This window comes from Staurois parvus, unplaced genomic scaffold (genome assembly GCF_062004578.1).
Source record: "Staurois parvus isolate SC_StPar_1 unplaced genomic scaffold, SC_StPar_1.0 ptg000054l, whole genome shotgun sequence".
NCBI classification, from domain to species: Eukaryota; Metazoa; Chordata; class Amphibia; order Anura; family Ranidae; genus Staurois; species Staurois parvus.
Window position 1 is genome coordinate 2,713,875 of NW_028317850.1, and position 24,018 is coordinate 2,737,892.

Here is a 24,018-nt window from a genome sequence, read left to right on the forward strand (position 1 = left end):
CAATATAGTGTATATATATTGGACACATTATGGGGATTATTTGCAATGGCCATGTGAATGCTGAGATGTACTCATTTATCAGTGGGAATGAAAAAAAAAAAATGTGTAGAAAACAGATTTTTTTTTTTTTTTAATGGACAGCTTTAACAAAACTGTTTCTGACACAGGTGACAAAAAATACTTAGGCCAGCCATACATGGGTCAATTTTCAAACGATTGTTAGTTTGAAAATCGGACCTAAGAATAAATCGGCCGATTTTCGTTCTGTTAGTGGGGCAATGGCACATTTTCATGCATTCCTCCCCATTTCGTTTATCGGGCATGCTGGAAAATTAGTGAAAAACAAACGATTCTCTAAATCATTGGTGGCACCATCGGAATACAGAACGAACTATGTTTTTGATTTTCGATCGAAAAATTGTTCGGAATGCGACCCATGTATGACCTGCTTTATATCTTTTTTTTTTTTTTTTTTTTTTTTTTTTTAACGGTTAGGGATCCATTTCAGAATATTGACTATAATCACTGCATTATACCCTGAAGCCAGCAGTAACAAAAAGAAAAGTGCCATTGCTGAACAGAGGAAGTTTTACACCCTGAGAAGAAGAGGAGTGTCATTTAGAATTCAGTTGCCATTGTAGAAACAATGTTTTATAATTACTGACAGTAATACAAGTACATGTGTTTAATAGGCGGATTCTGTTTTGGCAGTACTCAGAGATCTCCCAGCCTAACAAAGCATTTCATTCACCTATGTGTGGTTCAGTTCATTATGATAATCAGTCAGAGCCACAAGCACACTGATCACTTAGCACTAGACAAAGACTTACACCAATAGTTTTATTACCTGATGCTATAAACAAACATGTGTGGTCAAACGTGTCAAGCATACCCAGAGTCTGAAAACTATGCCAGCAATGTAAACCAGTCCGGGCACTAATCCTTCAAATGGGCTTGCTTGGGGGGAAAAAAGACTGTCACTGGAATGAAGACAAACATTGGAAACACTTGTGTCATCTTTCTGCAGGGGACATGCACACCACATGCAGTATGATACAAATATCCTAAGTGTATGGTACATTCAGACTGTAATTATTGTAAGAAAGGTTTGTACTATCTATTGGGTGGATTTACTAAAGACTGTGCACTTTGCAAGTGCAGTTGCTCCAGAGCTTAGTAAATGAGATAAAACATCACTTTACAAAGAATACCCAATTAAATGCAAGGAAAAAAAAAACACAGCATTTTTGCTTGCACATGATTGGATGATGGAAGCCAGCAGAGCTTCTTATTTACTACAACATCAACTGCACCTGCAAAGTGCACAGTCTATTTGCCTTTAGTAAATCAACCCCTATGTGTACCACATTCCCTAAGCAATAGAATAATACGATAAATTAAAAAGATGGGACTTTTCATGTACATGTATGGTACATTTTTGTAATAATCACAGACTGAAACAGCCATGTATATTTTATTACATAGGTGAACCAGAGGGGAACTGGGGACATTGCTCATGTTAAAACATCTAAACTCAAGAACAAAAAATTATATTAATTTATTACAGGTATTTATAAATAGCGCTGACAATTTACGTAGCATTTTATGACTAAGTCCCGGATGTGACGAAACGCGTCAAAGGAAGTGACGGACACTAAGCAGGAACAGGAAGTGGTACGGTGGCCATCTTAGGTCTTGGAAACCGCAGAGTAATCCACCTGGAAGCTGCCTGGTAATCCCTTGAACAGGGAACACATATACCACGCTCGTTTTTTATGTTTTTGATGTAAGCAGATTGATTAAAAAGGTATTGTTCCATTTACCATACGGTGTCACACTATTATATCGATGCTTTTCACCTATATACGTTGTGGAGGAATCTGTATGAGATCTGGTTAAGGCTCATGTGGGACTATGAGGGGAAGGTAATCAAAGTGGAAAGCTTCAGGAGTAGAGGAGAGGAGAAGAAGCGCTTCTGGTGATACCTTCTATTGATATACAAGGCGTTTTATCCTATGATTTCTGGTAAGGGTATACTTGCTGATTTCAGTAGAGGTGATACATCACTGGAGTTGTGTTTGGCACAGAGTGAAGCACATCACTGATCTTGCACAGTGTTGGTTTATTTTGGTTTTGCACATTTTTTGCACTAAATATAGAGTGATATGGAATATTATCATTAAGATAATGCACTATTGTGAGTTTGTTTTTCTTTGAGGCATTTTCCAACCTTTGGGAGCCAGAGGAAAGGCTCAAACATCTTGAAAGAAATATCAAGTTGGAGTTTGGACATCGCTTTATTTATTTAAATTTTGGACTTTAAATGACACTGGGTATTAATTTTATTATATTTGCGGAAAAGATTTTATTTACTTTATCTACTTATTTATTTATTTTTTTAACACATTTTGCTTGCATATTTGTATATCTTGGAGATTTATTTTCTAAAGATTTGATTGCCACTAAATATAGGGTGGGGAGCTTATAAGGTGGGGACCCATTCATACTGTTATTTAATCATTTACACTTTCAAGGGTGAAAGTTTCTTTGTGAATATTGGGATAGTTTGGTAGATTTATTTTGGCACCGTATTTCACACTTATAGATTTTCTAAAATGTTTGCACTCAGAATGTGGTGCAGCTGTACATGGTAGCCAATCAGCTGCTAATTTCAACTTGTTTAATTAAGCTTTGGCAATAAAACCTGGAAGTTGATTGGTTTATATGCAGGGCTACACCAGATTTTGCACGCTTCAGTTTGAGTAAATTTTCCCCATTTTGTACAATCACATCAGTCCATGTGCTCAAGGAGCTTACAATCTAATGTCTCTATCTCACATGCATACATACATGCATACATACTAGGGCCAGTTTAGAGAGGAGCCAATTAACCTAGCAGTATGTCTTAGGAGTGTAATGGGTAACCAGAGTGTCCAGAGGAAATCAATATAAGCACAGGGAGAAAATGCAAAACTTCATGCAGGAAGTGTCCTGTTTGGGATTCGAACCCAGGACCCAAACCCCAGAGTAGCAAGGTAGGAGTGCTAAACCCCAAACCACTATGCCATTGATTACATATGGGTATGAGTCCATATAAGGACACTGACAGGACCAGCATCCCGCTCCTTTGTTTTACATGTAATGTGGGATGGTTAATGACCCTACCTGCAACTGATTGGACTACAAAACAGCGCAGCTTTCAAATATGGATAGAATTGAGTTCAACAGACACCCAAGCTCTTCTCTAGTTAGGGACATGTTTTCAAAGAAAGATTTACATACTCTTGACGTGAACATATAGGAATTGTAATGCTAATTGTTGCCCCATGATTACAAAAGGCATATACAGGTGTCTTTATTAATGTAACACTGACCAGAGCTCAACCCTGCCTCTTCCCGGGGCAGGCTATGACGACCAAAAGCAAGGCATAGGAAGCACTTAGGGTACAAATCACGGGCTTAGGGCGTAAAGTCACTGGACATCTGCTTAAATTTGTTTATTACAGGTATATAGCACCGTAAACGTATGCAGGGCTTTATATACTGTATGTTCACAACAGCCCCTGAACTGAAGGAATTTACAATCTAAGTCCCTACATACATACACACACATACAAGGGCCAATTAGGACAGAAGCCAATAAACCTATCAGCATGTCTTTAGGAGTATGGAAGGAAACTGGAGTACCCACAGGAAACCCAAACAAGCACAGGGAGAACATGCAAACTCCATTTAGTCATCATAATATGGAGAATTCTGGATTGAAAGGAATATATTAAATGCTATAGTCAAAACTTATTTTCAAGCAAGTAAGTTAGAACAATTTCAAACAAAGTTCCCATACATCACTTCTGTGTGCATGTATGTGACAATGCTCTGCTGCACACTATAAACCCACCCCTACGTATTGTTATCATTGTTTTCTTTATTTATACTATAGTTCTAGTTATCAAACATAAATGCATATTTGTGCTGTGAGAACAGTCTCTGAAAAATTGTGCTTTTATGAATCGTTAACTCAGCATGACAACCATATTGACAAGATCCCAACTTTTCTCAAAAGCTTGTCTACTGTGAAGAAATGCCATTGTGAATGTATAGTATATCAGAGACCAGTACGCTCCTATGGGGAGTCAATAAATCATTGTTCATCTTCACTGAGCAGAAAGATAAAATAACTTGTGTAAAATATGCTAATGAATAGGTCAAAGAAGGTATTCACTAATTCCGACACCAATGGAGAATCAGTGCTATTTTGATCCTCGCCCCCTGCAATTTCAAGACTAGCTGGAGATGATTGTTACTTCAACTTCTTCTATTCTTTCTATATGATGACAGTGAAGGCTCTGCTGCCAGATGACTGTCTGTTGTTTCAGAGGCCAACAATGTAAAATGACATAAAGGGTATTTAATCAGCCGATTCATCTTTTCTATTAAGTTACACTGAAACGTTACTAATTAGTAAGCACTCCGGGAGCGACTGTTCTTTGTTGGCAAAGGACAAGCGTCTGTAGGGTGAGAGGGGCCGGATATGCCCGGAAAGAAGAGTTTCTGTTCTGGGCTTTGGCCAAGCCATTTTCAGCTAGACTTGAAGGTGCTACTATGAGTGGTGTGAAATTACTATACTTATGTCTGGTTATGATCTGTGCAAAAAAATGCAGACAGACATTCTACCAACACTAAATGTCAATCATTAAGAAGTCTGTACTTTTAGACATAACCGATAACAGAAACGTATTTTCCCTGACTTGTCTTGATAGGAAAAAATCACCATACCGGTCTTGTTTTTAGTAGTCAAAGCTGTGGGTTGTCATTGTCATCGCTTCTTCACTACTTAAAGCGGAACTATAAATAACTACTCCTCCAAGACTGCCATCTCCTCCAAGAGTCTCTTGGGTCCTTTATCTCCATCCACTGGGCAGATCGTTCTGATGGAAACCCTATGCATGCTCGGGAGTCCCATTGGCCCCAATACCCGGTTGCATTCCTGGCATAATACAGATGCCAAAGTTCAGCTAAAGTGTACACTGCACTGAGCATGGACCAATTTAAAAATTGCTAGGACAGAGGAGAAATTTTTTTTAGAATAAGAGACATGCAAAGTCTCTTTTGCTTAAAATCTCTATATTTCCTAGCAATTTCTAAAAAATGAGCTAATATTCCACTTTAAAGTGCTTCTAAAGGTAGACGGTTTTGTACCTTAGAGCATTCTTGTGTGCGGTTTTACTATGTGTGCTGTGTGTGTTTTACTAGGGAAACATGCTGCTTTTACAATACAATGCAATACAAAAGGAGCATGTCGGTGCTGACGGGAGAGATCTGTGTTGTTTACACATAGACCTCTCTCCTTTCACTGTTCATCGGCGATCGTTGGGTGCCGGTGGGGAATCTCTGGCTGGGACCCGGTGATCGACAGCTGTAGCCACCAATGGAGACGCGGTTAGGGCGGCGCATGCGCCCCCTACCTGAAAATACAAAATCACGAATGTATATGTGATTTTGCACAGCCATGCCACCCTGTAGCAGTAGTTCTGCTATAGGGCGGTCGGGAAGCGGTTAAAAAAGTATGGGAATAACAAAAAAAAAAACCTACCTACTTACCTAGGTGGATACAGCATTGGTCCAATGCTGCATCTGTCCTCAGCCACCACTAAGATCGAAAACCGAGCGATTGAAGGCTGCTGATTGCTCATTTCTTGGTCTTCAGTGAGCAAAGAGCCGGTGACTGTCAGTCACTGACTCTCTACTCTGCCCCTTCAGCACTCACCTGCCAGCCTGTGGAGGGGGTGGGAGCGGCTGGCTCAGGCTCTCCAGGGCTCACTGAGAGGCAGGCTTTAACGTTGGGATCTCTCCAGAACATGGACCGACTCAGTGATGTCAGGCAAGAGTGGGCTGTAAGCCGCTGTTGGCTGAATGCGTGCCACAGGAGTACAGAACTAAGTGCACACCTGAGCTTTGGTCCTACTTCTCCTTTAAAGACAGTTTAGGTAAGCCATGTTTGCTTTCCATAGTCAATACTGAATCCAAGCACTCTGCAATCTGAGTTCTTGTGTGGCAAGAGGTTTGATTTACTACAAGGTAGCACATGCACAATGTAGAAAATCAGGTTTGCATGGTGGAAGGCTACTTTTAAAGCTAACATAGCATTAGAAAAAGGTCTCATCCAATTATTCAACAAGGCAGAGAAGTGAAAGCATACATTGACAGGTACATTTATTGGCTTAAAGTATAACTAAAGGCACAGCTTTTTTTAGTTTTGGATACTGTAGAGAGGGATTAGAACATCTATTAGATTTGTATTGCTGTCTGTGCACCCAGTAGGGAGATTCATCTTCTCTATTTGTCCTGTTTACCATTATAATCAAAAGTGAAGTAAAAGAAAACCCCAGACTTTGGGTGTGTCCCTAGAAAAGTAATAGAGGGGAAATCTTCCGATGGTGAACATTAGTTTTAGTGCGTCTAGGGGTCCCCAAGGAATTCCCCTTAATTTGCAGGGATTTTCCCTCACCTGTTTTGTCTATGGGACAAGAAGTGAAGGTAAATCTCCCCAATAGGACACATATGGTAGGAAATTAACTGACAGTGGTTATAACCCTCTATTACTCTATCCAAAACGAAAAAAAAAAAAAAAAAGTTTTGCCCATAGTTCTACTTTTAAGCTGAACTCCAGAAATGATCTGTATTGCATACTTCTGTTGGTCCAGCTTGGCACAAAGTATGTATATCTCATACCTGAGAGGTCACGGAGGAAGCTGAAAATCACTGTAGTAGTTTACACTTCTACAGTGAGAGCCTCAATCTTCTAGGTTCTGCACGAGCAGTTTCATCTCTACAATCAGAACAGAGTGGCGCCTGCTTGGCACCACTGCTATTCATAGAGCACTTTTTTTCTTTTTTATCAAATGAATACAAGACATTCTCTGATTGAAAGAGGTGGAAAGGAGGGGCGCTGACATCATGATCTCCACATATTGCAATGAAAGAACAACTTTTATTCATTGAAAAAATATAAGGTGTTATATGAAGCGCTGCAGTACCATGCAAGTGACCCACTGTGTTCTGTGTGCAGAGAGGAAGCTGCTTGCACTGAACCTGAACAGGACTTTGAAGATCGTGGCTATCACTATAATAACACCAATTTCTACAGCAATTTTCAGCTTATCCAGTGGCCCATCAGGTAAAAGAAAACCCCAGACTTTGGGTGTGTCCCTAGAAAAGTAATAGAGGGGAAATCTTCCAATGGTGAACATTAGTTCTAGTGAGTCTAGGGGTCCCCAAGGAATTCCCCTTAATTTGCAGGGATTTTCCCTCACTTCCTGTTTTGTCTATGGGACAAGAAGTGAAGGTAAATCTCCCCAATAGGAGAGGGGAATAAAGCATACTTACATCATGCCAAGCTGGAAGTAAGTATGCAGTACAGATAATCCCTATAGTTCAGCTTTAATATATAGGCTCCATGTACACGGAACACTTCTGAACGATGGAAGCTGACTGCTAGAAAACGTAGGTTAAAAAAACCGGCTGTTTAGCTGTGTTTGCATACCCTGTTTATGAGTGTTTGCATTTAGAAGCGTTTTATTAAGATAACCTCAGGAGACCTTCCAAAGTGCCCAGAATGCACTGAAAAACAGTACAAAAATTAACTATTGTTATTGTTCTGTCACATGTTCTGTCTCCCATTGTAATGTACAGCGCTGAGCCAACTATTGGCGCTTTATAAATATTGTATAATAATAATAATAATAATTACTATTTCAGACATTTTGAGAGAAATAGAGAGAGCAGAAGCAGAGAGAGCAGTATTTGTTGAGATTAGCTGTCTTTTTTTTTTTTTGTGGTGTTTGGATGTGTTCCAGCTCATTTCTGTGCAGAAATTATTGCAGCGGTGTCTAACATATTTTCTTTCATGCGAATCCTCAAAGTATAGTGTACCAGGTCCATTTGAGTACCGGGAAAACGCTTTGCATGCATTTTTCATGATGAAAAAAGGCTCTGGACAGCATCTGGAAATGGAAGAGTTAAAAAAAAGTTCCAAATGCAAACACTTATAAATGCGTTTAGCCGCGTTTGGCGTTTAAAACGCTGACAAAATCTACTCCTGAACGGTGTTGCGTTAAAAAAAACTACTGTAAGCTCAACTGCCTGTAAATGACTGTAAACAACATTGTGTACATGGACACATAGGAAAACATTAGGGAGAGTTCAGGGGCTGCTCAAAAAAAACGCAGAAAAGTTCCTAAACGTGAGTTTATCAGCTGCAGTGTACATGGAGCCTTACAGAAAGAAATATAGAAGCACAACCACTTTGTAGTACTGCTAAGAAAAAAATCAGTTCCTACACAAATGATGAACAAATGTGGCTGCCCCCTAAGTAAACATGATTTGAAACTAAACGAGCATTTTTTAAAAAACACTTAACCTTGTTAATTACATTAGATGTATTAAGTGGATTCAGACAGACATTTACATACATCTTTAGAATCACCCCAAACAGAAATGGCAGTTTTAAAATTTAATTAGTGTCCAACAGAGTCACCATTAATTCCTTAGTTAACACAATGAGCCCACAGAGAAGGTCAGATTGCCCGACAAAACACAATCAAAGTCCCCTTTCTCAGGCAGATAATCAGCAACAGGGCTAACATGGTCCATTTCTCAGAAAGTCTACAAAGCATCCTAATTCCTGGGAATTATTAGGTCAAAATCAGAAACCTTGAGAGGAGAGCTGAAAAGATTAGCTCATTACATGTTGTTGTAGTAACACGGCGTTCTTTAGAAAATGTAAATCCAACATTTAGATTAAAGTCACAACATTCAAAAGAGAAACTAACAAGGCTAACTTGGAAATGGAAAAGTCTTCAACATCAACAAAACAGCTATTCTTTTGACAGATATACGAGTGCAAACAAATATGAATGGGCTATTGTGTTTTTGGATAGGCAGCATTCTTAATATGGCTTATAGACTAGCAGTCAGTGTTACAACCTATAACAATGCAGCGGATGTGTCCTTTGTTCATAATTAGATTAATACAGAAGAAAAATCTTATGTAATAATGATTATACAAAACAAAAAACAGGGCAAAAAGAGCAGATCCATTAATTATTCTTAAAGGTGCTTTTTTTAAATTTTTTTTCATAAGTAACAAGTATACAAATAATAAAACATAGCAAATACACACGTCCCACACATACTCTGTATGCCAAGAAAGCTCTCCATAGCTAAATTCAGTCAAGGAACTAATTCTTGCCCATAGAGGCAACCGAGGCATTATCAACCTGACCGAAGAAGAACTCCATCAGAGTTGGGAACAGTCCTCCCCACTAGATGACCGCAAGGGTGGGTGAAAGAGACACAAGTTAATGTAACAGGTTAAGAGACAAACCAGCATTATAAAGAGTCTGCTGGCTGGGATCCCTCCCATTGTTCGACTACAACTGACAAATTTTACAGAATTTTAGGTGCATACTTTTATATTATAATTTTACTAACTATAATGATTTTATGCATGGATGGATAATCATTAATAAATCCTACAAATCAGGACAGGGTATTATAAAGCTGATGGAGATGTTTAAATTGGATAAGTTTGTCCTCTGTGTTGATGATTTCCTTGAACCAAGCCAGTTCCTGAGAGTGTAGCCATAAATACAATATAGAACAAATGGCCTTGCTGGGAAAGGACTGTTATTAGATTACTTCAACAAAATGGGTATGTGGTGGGTAGAAGAAGCAGAAGAATCTATTCACTTTCCATGGAGGTGACTGCATTTTCCTATGGTGAAACCGCTTTCAAATCTGAGATCTCCAGGATAAAATATGTCTAGCATGGGGAGATACAAAATATGGCTTTCCCAGTCTTAAAAAAAGAAAACACTGAGAGGTCTGCCCACATGGAAGAAAAATATATTTGAAATCTATTTTAAAAATATTCTTCCCAAACATATTGTCATATATTTGAAATGCTACAATTTTGGCCATATTCTATATATATATATATATATACACACACACACACACACACACACACATATATATACAGTGGGGATCGAAAGTTTGGGCACCCCAGCTACAAATTTGTATTAATGTGCATAAAGAAGCCAAGGAAAGATGGAAAAATCTCCAAAAGGCATCAAATTACAGATTAGACATTCTTATAATATGTCAACAAAAGTTAGATTTTATTTCCATCATTTACACTTTCAAAATAACAGAAAACTAAAAAATGGCGTCTGCAAAAGTTTGGGCACCCTGCAGAATTTATAGCACGCACTGCTCCCTTTGCCAAGCTGAGACCTGCCAGTGTCATGGATTGTTCTCAATCATCGTCTGGGAAGACCAGGTGATGTCAATCTCAAAGGTTTTAAATGCCCAGACTCATCTGACCTTGCCCCAACAATCAGCACCATGGGTTCTTCTAAGCAGTTGTCTAGAAAACTGAAACTGAAAATAGTTGACGCTCACAAAGCTGGAGAAGGCTATAAGAAGATAGAAAAGCGTTTTCAGATGTCAATATCCTCTGTTCGGAATGTAATTAAGTAATGGCAGTCATCAGGAACAGTGGAAGTTAAAGCAAGATCTGGAAGACCAAGAAAAATATCAGACAGAACAGCTCGCAGGATTGTGAGAAAAACAATTCAAAACCCACGTTTGAATGCACGATCCCTCCAGAAAGATCTGGCAGACACTGGAGTTGTGGTACACTATTCCACTATAAAGAGATACTTGTACAAATATGGTCTTCATGGAAGAGTCATCAGAAGAAAACCTCTTCTACGTCCTCACCACAAAAATCATCGTTTGAACTTTGCAAATGAACATATAGACAAGCCTGATGCATTTTGGAAACAAGTTCTGTGGACCGATGAGGTTAAAATTGAACTTTTTGGCCGACATGAGCAAAGGTACGTTTGGAGAAGAAGGGACACAGAATTTAATGAAAAGAACCTCTGTCCAACTGTTAAGCATGGGGTTGGATCTATCATGCTTTGGGGTTGTGTTGCAGCCAGTGGTGGCACAGGGAACATCTCACGAGTAGAAGGAAAAATGGATTCAATAAAATTTCAGCAAATTTTGGATGGTAACTTGATGCCATCTGTGAAAAAGCTGAAGTTAAAGAGAGGATGGCTTCTACAAATGGATAATGATCCTAAACACACCTCGAAATCCACTGGGGATTACATCAAGAGGCGTAAACTGAAGGTTTTGCCATGGCCTTCACAATCTCCTGACCTCAACATAATTGAAAATCTATGGATAGACCTTAAAAGAGCAGTACGTGACAGACAGCCCAGAAATCTCAAAGAACTGGAAGACTTTTGTAAGGAAGAATGGGCAAAGATACCTCAAACAAGAATTGAAAGACTCTTGGCTGGCTACAAAAAGCGTTTACAAGCTGTGATACTTGCCAAAGGGGGTAGTACAAGATATTAACTCTGCAGGGTGCCCAAACTTTTGCAGACGCCATTTTTTTGTTTTCTGTTATATTGAAAGTGTAAATGATGGAAATAAAATCTAACTTTTGTTGACATATTATAAGAATGTCCAATCTGTAATTTGATGCCTTTTGGAGATTTTTCCATCTTTCCTTGGCTCCTTTATGCACATTAATACAAATTTTTAGCTGGGGTGCCCAAACTTTCGATCCCCACTGTATATATATATATATACACATACACACACACACACACACATATATATATATACATATACATACACACACTGCATGTTGAAATGTGTTTTAATTACAAAATATATGAACATTTTTTAAAAATACATTTCAAATATACTGTATGTCTTTAATGATGCAAATCTACATTTTTGGAATGCATTTACAAATATATGTAAAAATACATGTTAAACTGTCTTTTTTATATGTTAAAAAAATCTGAAGAATATATTTTTAAAAATATATAATTTTTTAAATATATTCTTCGGATTTTTTTTTATATAAATATATTGAATATGGCCAAAATTGTAGCATTTCAAATAAATGGCAATATATATTTGAGAATAATATTTTTAAAATATATTTTTCGTCCATATGGGTGTTTTTCAATGTTTTCACTCAAGATTAAATAACTTTTACCCAAGATTCACACATTTTCCAAATTAAATTCATTGAAAATATGTAAATTGTGGGTCCAAATGTTGATAAATAGACCTCTAATGAATGCCTAAGGCTCAGCCATTTGAGTTTATCTTAGTATAATCATTATTTTTAAATTAGGAAACCCACTGGCCATATAACTATTCAAACATTCAAGTGTAAATCGTTCAGGCCAAGCCACTGAAATTGTCCTCCTTGACATTTAAGATAGTAAGTGTGAAATAAAAAAAAAAGGTATTCCTGCAGAAACATAAGCGACAAGTTTCATCTTGGAGGAGTGGTGTAATGTCTATAGGTTGGGCTCTACATGCAAATATCAAGTGCTCTACTATACTGGATGGCATTCCCTTCACATCACATGTTTGATCAGTCCAAAAAAGGCAGTCATGCTTGTTGTATTTCAAGTTCCCAACAGTAAGGTCTGCTGTGACTGAGCACAATAAAGTGCAGTTCAATCTGTTTGGCGTGAACAGAAAGGCCAGGTATTTGTGGAATACATAGACCTGGTATTTTTGGAATGTGGCTTTGATGGCTTTATTTGACTTCCTGGTGGCTTAAAACTAGAGACTTTCCAGATGCCGATTTCCTGAGCTCATCTAAGCGGCAGTTTAGTATGTTGTATATTTTAATAAAAGCGGTAATTCTTCAGGTGAACAAACCTCAACCACAAAGCAATATTTTATAGAAATGAATGATCATTTTAAGTACTCAAATATTGAGAATTTCCCACAAATATTTAGGCTTTGTAATAGAAGAGTGCAGGTGCATCCAAAAAATATAAAATTTTCTTCACATATGCCCATACGCTATACACACACAGCCATTCATGTCCATAGTTTTCAGCATCTGGGCCTCCTTCCTGGGAGAAACATGTACATTGCAGGGGCTTAAGTGTCTGTGTACAATAGACCTTTGAAACCTTATTTACAGAACACTTTGTAATACCTCGTATTCTTAATGTATCAGTAAGAAAAATTGCAGAACAATATATAATTTAGAATTCAAAATTTAGAAAAACTGGGATAAGGGTGAAATAATGCTGTGCAGCCACTCTAACACAAAGCACATACTGTATGTACAGACTCAGGTACTGGATATCCACCTAAGAACTGTACTTGAGCCACCTCCATCAGATCATCCCCCACAGCCATCACCTTTTGTACCATCTCCCCCTTCCTTCAGATTGTAAGCTCCACAAGCAGGGCCCTCCTATTCCTTCTGTACTGAAATGTATTGTAATACTGTCTCCCTTACATTGTAAAGCGCTGCACAAACTGTTGGCGCTATATAAATCCTGTATAATAATAATAATATAGACTCAGATCTATCACTTATATTAAAAAACTGACATCAGACCCAGTACTGGAAACTTAGGTGAGAACAACAAAAATGAACGGAGACTGCAATCAGCATTCTCAGACTCTGCAGACAGCATTTACTGTATTTGTGTTGACATGATCACCAGGAATGTGTACTGACCTGACAATTTTTATATCCGACTCTATGGGACAGCATATGCAGGTTATGGTGAGAAGGGATTAAAGCAATCAAAAAGCCTTCACTCTAATCCGTGTGAAGCACAGTAGAACAACAAAAATTAACAGTGCAGCGCTATAGAATATTAGAAATGTGAAATATAGTCTTCGACAGCTGTGAGGCTGGAAATAAAAGCACAGTGCAGGACATATTATATTTATTCTTGTTGCAAGGCCTTCCTAACACAGAAGGTATTCAGTGTCTCATTCCATCACATATCACAAAAATAAGAGGATTATTCCTCATGTAGGGACAGTAGGCAGAGCCATGCAAATCATTGTTTTTTTGTCCATTTTGGACAGTTGAGTATTCAGCACTGCTGGTGTAGAGTGCAAATAAAACCATTTATTCCAAACTGCATACGCCAATTTTTTTTTTTATTATTTCCGAGCCTGCCTTGTGCAAAAAAAAAAAAAAAAAAAAGGACCAAAGCGTACATAAAAGTGTACGTGAACACACACAAAAAGAGCGCACAAGGGTGTGCCAAATGGCCCCCTTCTGAAGAGGAAGGGCCCCTCCCTGACCCCCCAAGGCACACAAATCTGACAAGGGTAAGGCATGCTCAGGTCCATCTAGCCAAAAGGCCCAGCAGACTCTGCTCTTCATAGTCATCTCAAGCCGACCAACGAGTCTCCCCCCCCCCCCCCCAAGGCAGAGGAAAAAGGAACCGGATGGCTACACATTTTCCCCCTAGGCTTCACAGTAGCCTAGAAAACCCACACCCTACAATCCTGAGTGAAAAGGTGCCACACAAAAAAGTGAAGGTAAAGAAAAATAAGTGCCAATGTGCACGAAAATGACTATGCCTTGCGGTCTGCTAACAAAAATTACACTGGTCTGGGCCAAAAGGCCTAGCCCATGTTGCGTTGTACAAACAAACTTTAGTGTTGTGGCTGAGTGCCTTTTCTCACAGTGGAGTCCCAAACCCATAGAGATAATTCAGAGCACCCCAGGGACGCTGCTCCCAGGTGGTGCTTAACACCATGGGCTTCATGTCTTCCCATCCCGTGACTAAACTAGCTCAAATCGGGAGGCAATGGACCCCTTGGAATTCTCCACCAGAGAATTATTCCCAGCTCCCAATGCCTGGGGATCCTCTGGTTTCAATTCCCAGGCAGTGATATTATACAGCCAGCCATCCGAGCCACAAGGCCAGAATGACAGAGGAGCACCTCTATTGGACAATGATAAGAACAGATACTACACTTGATCTTAGCAAAAAGGCAGAATGTTCAGGATATTTGGCCATCATCAGTCCATTGTCTGCAAACCATGGCTTCTGTGGAGTAGGCCTTGGAACCCAATGGGACAATATAATCATACAGGGTATGCTGAGAAGGGGTCAAAACAAAAAAAACCCTTCACTCTAAAAACAGTGGGTAACACAGTAAAGCTTTCTTTTAACAGACGGTATTCACATATCTCATTAGAGAACACAGATACAGTGTACAGTGCAAAAATAGCCAAATGTTATACAGCAATTTATTCCAATTTGCATACAGCTGTTTTAGGTTTTTGGTCTTGAAAGCACTTACCGGAGTGCTCCGGCTGGGGGGCCACCTCCCCCATCAGAACACAACAGCACAGCAGGGGAGATCGCTGTACTAACATCGACTAGTTAGTGCAGTGGCTCCTTCTGAACTGTCAGGGGTTTTTTTTCGTTCACCCCACTGGGTTCAATGGAAAAAAAAATAGTATTGTGTACTAGGCTTTACTGTGCTGTTATATCTGACATATAAAGCACACAGGATGTGGGAGCACTGGGTGCATTATACACCAGTAAACAGAATCCAGGAGGCACTGCTGATTCTCATGTCTACCAGGCCACAGTCCTGCCAGAACAGTGAACAGCCAGCCTGTTTGTACTTCTTTAATGAAAAAAAAAAAAAATAGCACCAGAATAAACTTTACCAGAGCTTATGATACATAGAGGAAGTTTTCTTTTTTGAGCTGCAGAGACACATTCATTATTTAAAGACCATTTATGAAAATCAAGCACCTATATCAGCCTTAATAAACCTTTTAACCCCAAAGGAACCCTTGGTGTCAGGGAACACCTGCTAAGATTAGTACACTGGTGGCCATTGGGAAAACACCCCTTACATTAGTAGTAGTCAGTGGGAAGAATGCTCCTCTTACAGTGTTGGTCAAAATGCCACTCTTACATGCCTCTGGCTCTGCCAAGTGGTGTTGGACCTGGAACTATGCAGGCGCCATTGCATAGAAAGTGAGTTGGCCATGGCACAAGGAACCCCTACCAACTTTGGAGGAACCCTGATTGAGAACGGCTGACCTATAATGTATAATAAAGTGGTTCTAAAGGCTCAAACTTTTTTACCTTCGTGCATTCTATGCATGAAGGTAAAAAACCTTGTGTGCAGCATCAGTCCCAGCTCCCCCAATACTCACCTAAGCCCCTTCTTGATCCAGCAATGTGCACCAGAGTCTCATGGACTCTCTCTTCTCATTGGTTGAGACAGAAGTGGGAGCCATTGGCTCCCACTGCTGTCAATCACAGCCAGTGAGCCAACGAGAAAACAGAGGCGGTGGGCCCGAGCCGCAGCTCCGTGTGTAAATGGATATATGGAGCAGCGGGTGCCCCCATAGCAAGTTGCTTGCTGTGGGGGCACCTGTCAGGAGTGAGGGGCCAGGAAAGCCTGCGGGGGACCTGAGAAGAGGATGATCCGGGCTGCTCTGCAAAACCACTGTACACAGCAGGTAAGTATAGACATGTTTGTTATTTTTTCTTTAAAAAAAATAAGCCTTTAAAATCACTTTAATAAAATAGTATATCTACCATTTGCTCTCTTTGTATTACTTTAGAGCAGTCTGTTGGGTTAAAGGGGAAACACCCAATACCAGTATATTCCTTGGTGCTGTCCAGAGTACTACAGTCCATGATTCAGCTCAGCCCCAGGTGCTGCCTGAGACAAGATTCACATTCAACATTCTATTGATGTTCCTCTCAAAAAACATCTGGCAGGCTGATATGCACATGAAAAACGCCTTTCTTCTGTTTTTTAGAAGTGGTAGAAATTTTTCAAGGCATCATTGAGGGAAATGTATGAAAGTGTTGAAATATATGCATTCCTATAGGTGAATGTTAATGTGCTTCTCCACTATGACAGCCAAGGATTGGTCTCTTCTATTCTACCTAAATATATAAGACTGGGAGATTTAGATTTAATGCATTCATTTCCAGTACTTATACAGAGCCATCATATTTAAGAAGTACTTTATTGAAAACACGGATCACTTCACATCAGTTATTTTTATATTATTAGAGCACTTGAGTTCAACAGTCCCTGAATAAAGAAAATCTATGCAATAGAGCGGGATTTGGACTTGTAAAATCTTATTTGCACATCTAACCCTTATTGTCTTTTTTTATTTAAAAGCAGATTTGTAAAATATCTTCTTGCCATCAAGATTTTGTAAATGTTCTATGATTAAATAATTAGGTCACTGAAAAGAACTCTACAGATGATTCAATGTGTATCTGTCTTGTCATGTAGAGCTTACAAAAGACTCACCCAGTTCTAACTTCATACTTTATAGAACTACAGTCTACATACTTGCCATTTTTATGTACACAGGATAAGGTACAAGAAAGTGTATTTGACATCTGAGTAGCAACACCCTTGCAAACACAGCCAGTGAGTGCTAATGGTGACATGCTAGGGAACCTAAAACTATGTATACCTTTTCTTAAAGTAAACCTGTCAGAAACATGGAGGAGCCACTGGCCACCAAGGTGGAAACTATGATACCCATCTATAAGCTTTACAGAGTTAGTTAACGTATATGTATCCCTCACTTTGTAGAACAACCCATTCAGTTTAAAAAAAAAAAAAAGGAAAAACATTTGTATTTAAATATAAAAAAAAAAACACATTATAAATACCTTTTTTCTCCTTCTTTAGAAGTAATCACATACTCTCTGTTCTCAGCTGCATAAAGAGCTCAGAGAGCTGGGTGAGGAGAAACAGCAGATCACTGATCTTCCCAGTGAATGGCTATGCGGGGGAAGGGGACGTTCCAAGACAAGTCTGATCAATGAAGGAGAGCTCTCTAAGTTGCCAGTACAGTCAGAGGACTGACCATGTTGTGTTCTCAAGCTTAGTGTGGTTTGTTTTTAATAGGAAAGCAGAGGGACTGGCAGGAACAACAGCGATTTCACACAAAGAAAGCAATACAAATAAAGGATACTTTTCCATATAAGTACATGCTACAGTAGGAAAGTATCAGGAATATGAATCTTTGGGTTTGCATATTCTTTAAAGCATACTTGCTTTAAAAAAAAAAAAAAAAAAAGCTGAACTTTCAAACAACCACTAAATACTTATCTTCACCTCTCCTGCAGCTTGCACCACCAAACATCAAATCGCAAAGAAACCCCACTTGAAGTCTCTTTAGAAACCAAAACTTCCAGGATTTGCTTCCAGGATTTGCTGCCCCCCCCCCCCCCCATGCACTCAGTGGCACCTCCCACCAAAAGTATCCTGTACTGAAGGAGCGATCAGTGGAAATCAAAAAGAGCAGTAGCCAAGGATTTTTTTTAATGCATCAGAGCAGTGTTCGGCCACAGGGGCAGCAGGTGATGAAGTTATTTATTTTAAGGTAAAGTTTTTTTAAGCAAGTTTGTTTAAGCAACCCTTTATGCACACAATAGAAATGTTATAACACATTCCACAGAAAGTTCACATTGTTCATATGCGACTCAACAAATCTCCAGTTTGTTCTTCTCTACATGGCAGGGATGGAAGTAGACTGAAGAGCAGTATTTATAACTAGCAGAACTGCATTTCTGAAAAACAGTTGTGTCGTAATTTAGTTAGCATTACAACAGCTATAAGAATGATCTTTCAAAAATTATATTTTTCTAAATATTGTTTTTTTATATTTTTGGGTGGTGAGGAAATACTGTATTTAGGAGTTTTGATGGCAGGCTTAAAAACTCCAAGTGAATTATTTCCTATTTTTTGCACTCAGATTAGCTTCTGATATGCTACAGAACAATTCCTAGTCATTTGTCCACTGATGACCTTCACTTAAACTGTAGAGCACAATTAGTAAATATGTAATTTACCTCCATTGTCTCTTGAATACTCTCTCGCATCTTCTTCAGTTCTTTTTCATATTGCTCTTTCAGCTTATCAATTTCCTGATCATGAGTGGACACCTCTTCTTTAAGTGCTCCCTTTAAAGCTGTGAGTTCTCGTTCTCGCTTCCTTAATAGATCTTCTTGTTCTTCTTTTGCCATTAGCAACTCTTGCACTCCTTGTTTCATGTGCATGAGTTCCTGAAAAAAGCAACCATATGGACCATATTTACTAAACATGACAAAATCTGTAATAACAAGGATCCAGAACATAATGCTTTTATAGTGGTCACCATTTGGTATGTCTAGATGGGACAAAAAAATGAAGATATATCTGAAAATCTTTACATCACACCACTCTTCCAGATTACTAGTGAAGCTTTTTGGCTGCACCCTACTACACAGTTTTCATCATGTGCTGTGGCTTAGGTATGGACATAAGGACAAAGTAAATGTAATTGCTCACAGCTAGCAGATGCTTGTATTGTTACTATACACTAGTAAAACAAGTCCAGTGGTTGTGATTGCTGATACATCTCCAGCTTCATAATACAAAAGTCCTTGCTTTATGGTTCTTCCCTGTAAGGCTATTAATCCTGTGGTAATGTCACAATGCACAGTTCTTTATTTACGCTCTCCTATGACTTGATCCATATCAGATTAGTGGACAGCTGACCTCAATACAATATAGCCAAAATGTACAATACACATGGCTTTGATTTGGTGACTAGCAAAAATAAATAATAATAGCAACATGATTAATATAATAAAAAGAAAATAATGAGAAGCAGCGGGTGAGCACTCAGTAAAGACTGCTATGCAACAAGCACAGTTCCAAGGTAAAAGAAATACATAAAACTGTAGTAGCATTACTTTAAGTTTAGAGTATAGAAAACAAATTTGAGATGCTTTAATTAATGGAGAATTCCAAGAATGGCATTTATACATTTATTTATTTCAGGTACTTATACAGCGCTGTCAATTTATGTATATATATATTTTACATTCACATCAGTCCCTAACCCTCAAGGGGTGTACAATCTAAGGTACCTAACTTACATTCATACATACACATACTAGGGACAATTTAGACAGGATCCAATTCACCTACCAGCATGTCTTTGGGAGGAAACCAGAGTACCCAGAGGAAACCCACGCAGGCACAGGGAGAACATGCAAACTGCAGGCAGGTGGTGCCGTGGCTGGGATTCGAACCAACGACCCTAGTTCTGCCAGGTGGAAGTGCTAACCATTTAGCCACTGTGCTGCCCCAATATACATTGTTACATAGGTTAATCTTGGAACTATGTATATACCATACCTGTGAATGGCACCCATGCCCAGCACTCAAGCTTCTGTGTTAACAATGTAGCAGGGCAAACGTTTGGCACAGGACCCGGAAGCAAGTTGAGATTGATGTAGTAGCAGAGCTCACTACAGTGATTTCCAGCCTGTATAGGGATCCCACAGGTATGATAAATGCATAGTTGCATTGGTCCAAGCTAGACCAATGTAACTACATTGAAAATGCCACACCAGGATTTCTTCTTTAAACATCCTTAACCACTTCCCGACCGGCCGTTGCATATAAACGGCCGGACGGTGGTTATACAGGGTCGGGTGGCCGTTTATGAACGGCCTCCCCGCACCCTGCTTGTGTGCGCTCCCTGGGAGCGCGCAGCACCACGATCCGGTGCCCGCTGTGTCCTCCGGACACAGTGAAACACCGATCGTCGGACGGGACCTCTGTACAAGGTCCCGATCATGTGATCACTGATTGGCCAATCAGTGATCACATGCAAAGTAGTAAGCAAGATGTCACTTGTGACATCATTGCTTACTACGTGTGAAATCTGTGAATGATCACAGAGGTCACATGGTACAAGGCTATTCACAACAGCCTTGTACCATGTGACAAGCTGTGACCAACCACAGCTCACTCAGTACTTCTCAATGAGTGCAGGAATGCACACAGAGAGAAAGAGAAATGATTGCTTTTACATCCTATATGGGTGTAAAAGCAATCATTGTAAAAAAAAAAAAAAAAAAAAATCTTCATCACCCCGCACAAGTAGTACAGTGTCACCATGGTGACACTGTACTGCTAGGGTGACAGTATGTAAAAAATAAATAAATAAAAAATAATATAAAAAAATAAAATAAAAATGTAAAAAAAAAGTTTAAAAATTATACATTTTTGGTTATAAACTAATTTGTTTTTTTGTTTTTTTTACTAAAAAGATAACGGAATACATTTTGGCAAAGATTTATGATGAAATATTATTTATTTGCAAAATTTTATAAAAAAAACACTTTTGTTCAAAATTTTTGGACTTTTTCATTTAAATAGCAAAAAAAATAAAAATCCCAGCAGTGAATAAATACCACCAAAATAAAGCTTTATCTGTCTCAAAAAAATGGTAAAAAATTAATTTGGGTACAGTGTTGCATGACTGCGCAATTGTCATTCAAAGTGTGATAGCGCTGAAAGCTGAAAATTGCCCTGGTTAGGAAGGGGGTAAAAGTGTCCGGTCTGGAAGTGGTTAAAAGTATTTTTTTTCGCTTTCATATGGTCTAGAAACTGGGTGTGCCAATTAAAATATATAATAAATGTGATAAATAGCAGCAGCATTAATGCAACATTTGTTTTATAATGCATTATTGTAAAACTGACCTCTATCAAAGCCTCCCTTTCTCCATCATCAACAACAGAGCCCTTTGCATTGTCCAATTCATCATGCATTTCTGACAGCTGCTCCTGCAGATCTCTAATTTCAGTCTGATACTGCTCCTGTTCCATCTTCAACTCAAATAATCTGTCAAGGAGAAAACAAATGCTGTAAAACAAATAGATGCTTCTGCGTCCACAGTATTCTGTAACTTACATGTATCAGCTTACCAGAAAAATAGGCTCCTCCATGGTTTTTTGGCAAAAAATGAAAACTACTAATGTACCCAAGATAACAGACCCTCAAATCTTTACGCAAAAAAATGAATATTGTCAAGGACGATTGCTGGAAAGGAAGTTAAAAAGTAAGACTAACCCCTCTTTTTTTTACGCCAAACATGTTCCAAGACACCAAAGCTGCAGAAAATAAGCAATAATTACCTCCCATCTTAGGCAGGGACAACATTTTGAAGCATTACTTAACATGTTGTGAAAGCAAACATTTTCATTAAAGGATGATGATTGGGCTAAATAGCTCTTTTGAAAACCTGTTCACTTAACTTGGGTTCTTAGTAAGGGTTTTCTCCATGGAACTGTATAGTATGCTTTAGTAATAGAGAGTTTGAACCTTGTGGTTATCAACATTTTTAATGGCTGTTTGCCTTTGCTACCAAAGGGCATTACATTTGCTTTACTGAGATACATTTTTTGTATGCCTCATTCGAATTTTTTTGTATGCATCATTCCATTAAGAAAAACAATAACATTATTTGGAAGTGAGAAAATGTATACTCAGAAATCCTGAGGTATACATTTTGTGAAATGCTGACAAAAACTATGGGAATCAAAGCTGAGTTTGTATGGAGAACTGGGCAGCTATAATACCTCAATAAAAAAAAAAGGCTGGAGCTCAAGAGCTTCAATGAGAGTTGAAATCTAAAAAAAAAAAAAAAAAAATGGGAAATGACTTGTCAAGTTTGCTATTGTTCGAAGGGTGGTTTGGTTGATCCTGAAGAACCTTTGTTAAGTCCAATGAAAAAAAACAAATTGAACAGAATGCTGTAACACATTAAAAAATAAAATCAGTAACCCATAAAACAATTTTATGTAAGAAGGGATTATTGGGAGTCTGGAGTTTAAAGCATAGGCAACGTGAAGGTTTCAGAGAGGGCAAGAACATTTATTTCTATGCAACTATTTCTTCAATCCAGGGGAAAAAAAGTCACATTTGGGTTCTATGTAGAAGGAAACCATTCTAACCATGTTCTCTGGTGTTTGAGAAACCATGTTAATCAGCATGCAGGCTGATTTGTACCCCTGTTATCGGTGAAAGAGCTATGGAAAAAAAAAAACAGTTTTCACCGATTAAAATTGATAATGAAACTTCCTTAACTGAACAATTGAGATCACTGGGTCTTGTTGACAAGTGGCTTAAATATTTATCATTCATTGACTTTACCAATATTGGAGGCAGACTTTTCTTTCCAGAGGCTGCTTGATTGAAAACATTTTTCATGAACCCTTCACTGTCAAAACACATTTCCAAATGTCTTCCACGAATTAGGAATCCCTTCTTTTTTTGTTTCATTTATGAATTCAAAATCTTTCCCTCAAAAGGGGATTCCACAGAACTTTGTTTTAAAAAAAGTATCTTGGCCTGGGTCTTCAAATCATACTGCACTGTAAGTGGAGTAAATTAGACTCTACCTATATTCACCCAGACTTCAGGACTGCATCTGCTGGGGTATTGGCTTTACTATGTTTTGGATGAAGCCAGAAAAACAATGCAAGTGCAATGCAATTTTTATGCAATATAGAATATATCCAATACAGAATATATCCATGCCGCATTTGAAGATCAAAAAAGATTTTCTGAAGATTTTGGAAAGAACAACATCTATATCTTGGCCATTTATTTTGAAGATGTGCAACACCTCAGCTGCTACTTTCTGTTCAAAATAGATTGTTAATACAGCAACATTAGTGAAAGTGCTGTGTGCTGGCATTTGTATTGTATATCACTTAGAAGGAAGAGGGTTTTGGCTCCATACCAGCTTCCTCTAATGCCTGTCAAAACAGAACTTTTATAATAAAGGACAATGCACTATGACTACTCCCCGCCATCTGAAGATCCATTCTTGCTCATTTGTATACTTCATACCACAATTAAGTGATGTGTTTGAGAATCCATCAGCTATGGGATCTCAGCAGGTAAGGAGGATCATTTGTAATCTTCCCTTAGTGTCCCTTTCCTCATTTAGTGCATTACCTCTAATCATGGCAGGTTAACTGTTGGAAAGATTTTTTGCCCCCACTTGCCAACTTATACATGGGTTGATGGGAGGAGCTCCACATCTTTGTGAGTGTAAACCCATTTTGGAAGATATTTTTGTATGGTCACATGTTGTACACAAATGACCTGCTTTTGGTTTGGAAGGTCTCTTTTTGGAGGTTAGACCCATTTGTGAAATATATTGATGACTGCAATGCTAATCTCTGTTTAACAGAGTGCAGATCAAGTTTTCAATTTTTTTGGGGGGGTTCTCACTCTTTTGGATAGAGTAGGAACAGGTTCTGTGTTCAGCACTAGCTACCATAAACCTA

At 38.6% G+C, this 24,018-nt stretch overlaps 1 protein-coding gene across 2 annotated transcripts in view; it reads right to left on the reverse strand.

The window, feature by feature from the left end:
• CGNL1 (cingulin like 1) overlaps positions 1 to 24,018 on the reverse strand; it is a 136,808-nt gene that overhangs the window by 58,090 nt on the left and 54,700 nt on the right. For both annotated transcript variants that reach the window (XM_089667771.1, XM_089667765.1), the window contains exons 7-8: positions 21,421 to 21,562; positions 18,735 to 18,947 (exon numbers count right to left, since the gene is read on the reverse strand). In XM_089667771.1, coding sequence (XP_089523897.1) covers positions 18,735 to 18,947; positions 21,421 to 21,562 — 355 coding nt within the window. The remainder of the gene's footprint in view (positions 1 to 18,734; positions 18,948 to 21,420; positions 21,563 to 24,018) is intronic.